Source organism: Morus notabilis, unplaced genomic scaffold (assembly GCF_000414095.1).
Source record: "Morus notabilis unplaced genomic scaffold, ASM41409v2 Scaffold340, whole genome shotgun sequence".
In the NCBI taxonomy this organism is placed as follows: domain Eukaryota; kingdom Viridiplantae; phylum Streptophyta; class Magnoliopsida; order Rosales; family Moraceae; genus Morus; species Morus notabilis.
The window spans coordinates 8,271-13,636 of NW_010361284.1; the positions used below are offsets into that span (position 1 = coordinate 8,271).

A 5,366-nucleotide genomic window follows, 5' to 3' on the forward strand; every position below is an offset into this window, starting at 1 on the left:
ATAATAATATAATATAATATAAAATAAAATAAAACAATAATAATAATAATAATAATAATAATAATAAGAAAAAGCAGCTCCATTTGTCACAATGGCACAACTACCCACATGGCCACATCTCAAGTGAGACAATATTATAATATAATTATCATATTATTATTTTTCAATTCTTACTTTCGAGTGAACCATACAGAATATATTCCATATCGCTTTTCCAAGTTCTCATAACAAGAAGGGAAAGAAAGAAAAAAAAAAAAATTCATAACTGAGCCAAAAAAAAAATGTTGAAAATGAGCGGAGAAGGGAAGGTAGTGTGTGTAACAGGAGCTTCTGGTTACATAGCTTCATGGCTGGTCAAGCTTTTGCTTCAACGTGGATACACTGTCAAAGCCTCAGTTCGTTACCTCAGTTTGTCATTAACTACTACTTTTTTTTGTTTTACTCTTTCTCCCTATAAGTACTTTTTTTTTCACTAATATTGTTGTTAGATTCTAGGTTTTGGTTGTTGTCTATTTTCTGAAAGGAAAAGATGAAAAATAAATCCTTAAATCAAATAAATCCTATTATCAACCTCCGCATAATAGTGTTGGTTTTTTTATGATAAATTATAATTTCAGGTAACTATGTTCTTTTAGTCTAGTTTTGAATGTTTTGGTAGAAAATGACATGTACTATAATTGTTAATGAATATGATTTTTTATTATGAAAGAATATTTGTAGGGATTTATAACTAATAAATTTATTAACTAGAAAATTAGTAAATGTTATGTACATATATAAAATGAAAATTAGTAGATATTCATAAAAAATGATCTGGTAATTCTCGGATCTACTAAATTTGATCATTGTGTAAATCCAAAATTTAGTAGTTAAATATCATATTTATCAAACTTGATCATGGGATAAAATTCAGGATTTACCTGAATTTACCAAAATCAGTCATGGGATAAGTTGGAGGCAAGGGGTCCCAAATTTATTGCTATTTTTACTAACTTTATCCAAATTTTTAACCTTACATTGCAAAATTCCATACCTTGAGTTGAAATTTAGCAAAATTTTCAAAATATTATAAATATAACAAAAATGATACAGTTATTATCATAATGTCGTCACATTTTGTACTATACAATGATATATTCATTATTTGAATGATATCAAAATTTTGCTATTCTTATAATATTTTAAAAATTTTGCTATACTTAAACTCTATAATTGAAATTTTGCTACATATGTAAAGAGCCCTTTATTTTTATTCCACCAAAAAAAAAAATGCTATTTATCTCCTCCCATTCTTTTATCCCATCTTATGTTATGGTACAGATGATCCAAAGAAAACGGAACACTTGCTTTCACTAGATGGAGCTAAGGAAAGACTTCATTTGTTCAAAGCAAATTTATTAGAAGAAGGATCCTTTGATCCTGTTGTTGATGGATGTGAAGGTGTTTTTCATACAGCATGTCCTGCATATTCTACAGTCACTGATCCACAGGTTGCTAATTAGTCCTTCTAACCTTATAATGCCTTCAAGTAATTTGACAACGTGAATCACTCAATTATACATACATTCATATATTATATATATATATATATATCAATATTTATATATGTATATGTATATATATAACGTTCTCCATATTTCAGGCAGATCAACTGATTGACCTTGCAGTGAAGGGAACACAAAACGTTTTTAGGTCATGCACAAAGGTTCCTTCTCTAAAGAGGGTCGTGTTAACGTCGTCCATGGCTTCGGTTTCATTCAACGGGAAACCTCTTGCGCCAGATGTTGTTATTGATGAGACATGGTTTTCAGATCCTGTTTTCTGTGAGGAGTCAAAGGTGTGGAATAAAGTGCTTAATTTAGTACTGATTATCTCTTTCCAAGTTTCTCTTTTAGTCTGTCTTTCTTCAAAATCTAGATTTTTCGGTTTTTTAATTTGTATAGCCACAAAGAAATTACCTTCCCATATATGATTCTTTGAACCTGTCTCTCTAATGAGAATTAGTAAACCCCCTTTTGTCTTCTAGGATCAGGAAATTGGACGCCTTCCATACTTGTAAAATAAGTAGATAAACAGGTCCCTAGTACTCTATGACATGTTAAGTTAGATGTTATTGTTAAGACTTAAGCCTCTTGCCTATAATTTAAATTAGGAAGTTGGAATTTTTCTTTGACTGTGTGATAAATCTTTTAGAGAGAAGTATAATTTGCATCTACCTATCTTCTTGCCTACAGCTTTGGTATATGCTTGCGAAAACCTTAGCTGAAGAGGACGCTTGCAAATTCGCAAAAGAAAACGGGATTGACTTGGTTGCAATTAATCCAGGACTTGCGATCGGCCCTATGTTACAGCCAACTCTTAATCCCAGTGTGAAGAATATTCTAAATCAACTAAACGGTAAATCTTCTGCAGCTTGTCCATTTTATCACAATTAAGGCAATTCAAGATCAATCGAAAGAATCAAATTAGGTGCCAGTACTTCAAATATTGCTTTTTGGAGTCTCCGGCCAAAAGGCTTTTGCCCATCACACAATGCAAATAGTGTAGGAAAGCGTTTTTACGACACCGGTGTACTTTTGCAGTTATCTTGAGAAGCTAAAATTTTTTAACTTGTTAGTAGTTTTGCTTGTACTTCTTCGTTTGCTATATGTAAAAGTAGAACTTTTTCTAAAAGCACCACAAATGGGGCAAGCCTTACTTAGTTTGCTTCCAGTAACTAGAAACAATTAAATTAGTCTAGAAAATCTTTGACAAGTATTTATAGTTTCTTTAAGTAACCTGCAGGGTTTCTAATCACCTATTTTTCCACCATTCTTAAAACTTTGTGGTACTTTGTGGTACAGGTGCTCAAACCTTCCCAAATAAAGTCCATGGGCTTGTTGATGTTAGAGATGTAGCATTAGCACATATTCAAGCATTTGAAGTTGCTTCCGCTAGTGGCAGATGCTGTTTATCTGGACAAGTCGCCCACATTGCTGAGGTTCTCGATATTTTACGACGACTCTACCCCTCTCTGAGCATTCCCGAAAAGTAAGCTGTGATCTTGGTTCCATTGGTAGAAAAAATTTGTATTGGATTAGCATTTCTTTTCAGTACTATTTTTTCTTAGACTATAACCAATCATATATCGGATTATATAAAACCAAGATTTGTGTTTTCTCATTGCTGACTTGGCACCAGCAGATGTGAAGATGACAAGCCTCTCTTGCCAAAGTACCAAGTTTCAAAGGAGAAAGCGAAAAGTTTGGGAATTAACTTCACCCCTTTGGAAGTGAGTTTGAGGGACACTGTTGAAAGCTTTAAGGAAAAGGGGTTTCTCAACTTTTGAGTTTTTCCCTTGACAGAAAATTCTTGAATAAGTAATTGCAGAAAAATTAAAGATCTTTATCCTTGTGGTCCACTGATCTCCATTACCGAAATATTTTCTCAATTGTGTAAGAACATGGTAATTTAAATCTATATTTTACAGCTAATTACTAGCTCATAAGGTGGCTTAATTTCTTGATTGCGTTAGAACATGGGGTTGTTGAATCGAAACTTGGTAAAAAGATCATGAAATAAATGTCATAATTGTAAATTCTCAATTGACTTGACAAAAGAATTCTGTTTTAAAGTTGTTCTGTAGACTCTAAGAATAAGCATTAGGGGATCCACTACTTCAACAAGTAGTTTTCCTCCGAAAAGCTTTCCCACTTCCAACATTATACTTTCGTTGTTGTTTTCAAGGTATATGTCGTGTTTTCAACTGATGTCGTTTTCTAATGCCATTTTTTTTCCTCAAGTTCTTGACATGATAGAGTTAGTTTCGTTTACTGTTTAGTTGTTGTTTTCTCACGTTGCAATCGATATTTTTTTTAGTTGTCTTATTATCCGTTACTATCATTTTTAGTTGTCGTTTTGATAGTATTGTACTCTTGTCGTTTTTACGTGTGGTTTTTCTTTTTTTCCATCTGTCATTTTTAGTTGTCGTTTTGATGGTATATGTCACCTTTCGAATTCATTGTCGTCCATGTTCTTAAGTCAAAGCAAAGAACTGTTCAACTCTCTGAATGTTTTGAGAATCCAATTTCTTGTTCTCATTAGGAACGCTTTTAATGGTGATGCTCGTTGGTGTTTTACCTTCTTCATCCTTCGGATCCTATTTGTTGAGCTTGGGGCGGCGTTTTTTAAACGACAAATTAACTAGAGATGGGCAGCTGTTAAGTTAATGTGTGGAACATTTGAAAACCGTATGTCGTATGTAAAGGACAGGGGGAAAAGACTTTAGAAACGACATGTATTAAAATCTCACATTGGTTGGAGATATTGGTATGATCTACTTAATAAGGTGAGGTCAAATAATGCTCAGTTTTACAATGTTGGGTCCCCTAATATCGACTTATTCGCGGCGGTTTGGCATTGTGGCGACCCTCCTATGAGGCCGCCACTGTAACTTAAACTTTAACATGTACTTACTGGGGTTTCTTAAAATATGCGGAACATTTTTTTTTTTTTTTTATCTAAGAAGGAATACTTTCATAATTTGTAACAATAATTTCAAATAAGTGAATCACTAAATTTCTTAAAGTTTTTCTTAATTTTAGTTAAGATAAAACCTTTTAGGAATATCCTTCAAATGGAATAGCATTTGAACTCTTGTTTTAAATACTCTTTAAAAGATTTTCTAAAACTAGTCATTTCAATCGGCCATCTCATTTGACTTTAAAACGGATTTCGTGAGAAATCTTAAATTCAAGTACATCTTAAAGTCCTTCTAAAATTACTCATTTAAATCGTCATGTTTAAAATTCATTTATTTGTTGCATGTACTGTAACATTCTAAAACTTAAATACTCAAAACTAGGGTTGTTAGTTACAACCTTCGTTTTCTTAACATACATATGTACGTATACTTTTTAAACATACATACTTGAAACTTTTGAATCATATAGACATATACATGATTTTTCTTAAACTTACGGCGGAAAATAACTGCGTGAGCGGTATCCATTCCCATCTCCACCATTCGTCCACCGCTCGCCATTGCCCTTCAAGAATTGCTGATAGGTTTCTTACCTACAGCATGAACATATCTGATTGAGCTTTCGCTCAGCAAGTAGGAACTATATCTCACAAAATAACTGTAAGTACACATGAATAAATATGCATGAGCTGATTATGCTTAATTATGATGTCTTATCATAATTTTATTATCTTATCTTATCTTATCTTCCTTACTGATGGGCCCGAGTGCTCGCGTACCACTTGCGCGCAATCATCGGAACGTGAGGGTTTGCAAGGTCCCCCACGACACCGTGATTATAACTTGAATGCCTCCCTTGAGTCGGAGGAAATTATTGTTATTTTCTTTTTCTCCCTTGTGGAGC

The 5,366-nt window shown here is 33.0% G+C and overlaps 1 protein-coding gene across 1 annotated transcript; it reads left to right on the top strand.

The window, feature by feature from the left end:
- Positions 1-290: 290 nt before the first annotated feature.
- On the top strand, positions 291-3,397 carry LOC112091795 (cinnamoyl-CoA reductase 1-like). Its single transcript, XM_024166278.1, has 6 exons — positions 291-408; positions 1,321-1,490; positions 1,643-1,837; positions 2,235-2,397; positions 2,844-3,030; positions 3,184-3,397. Exons 1-6 carry the CDS (start codon positions 291-293, stop codon positions 3,326-3,328), a joined length of 978 nt encoding a protein of 325 aa, XP_024022046.1. The 3' UTR covers positions 3,329-3,397.
- The last annotated feature ends 1,969 nt before the right edge of the window (positions 3,398-5,366 follow it).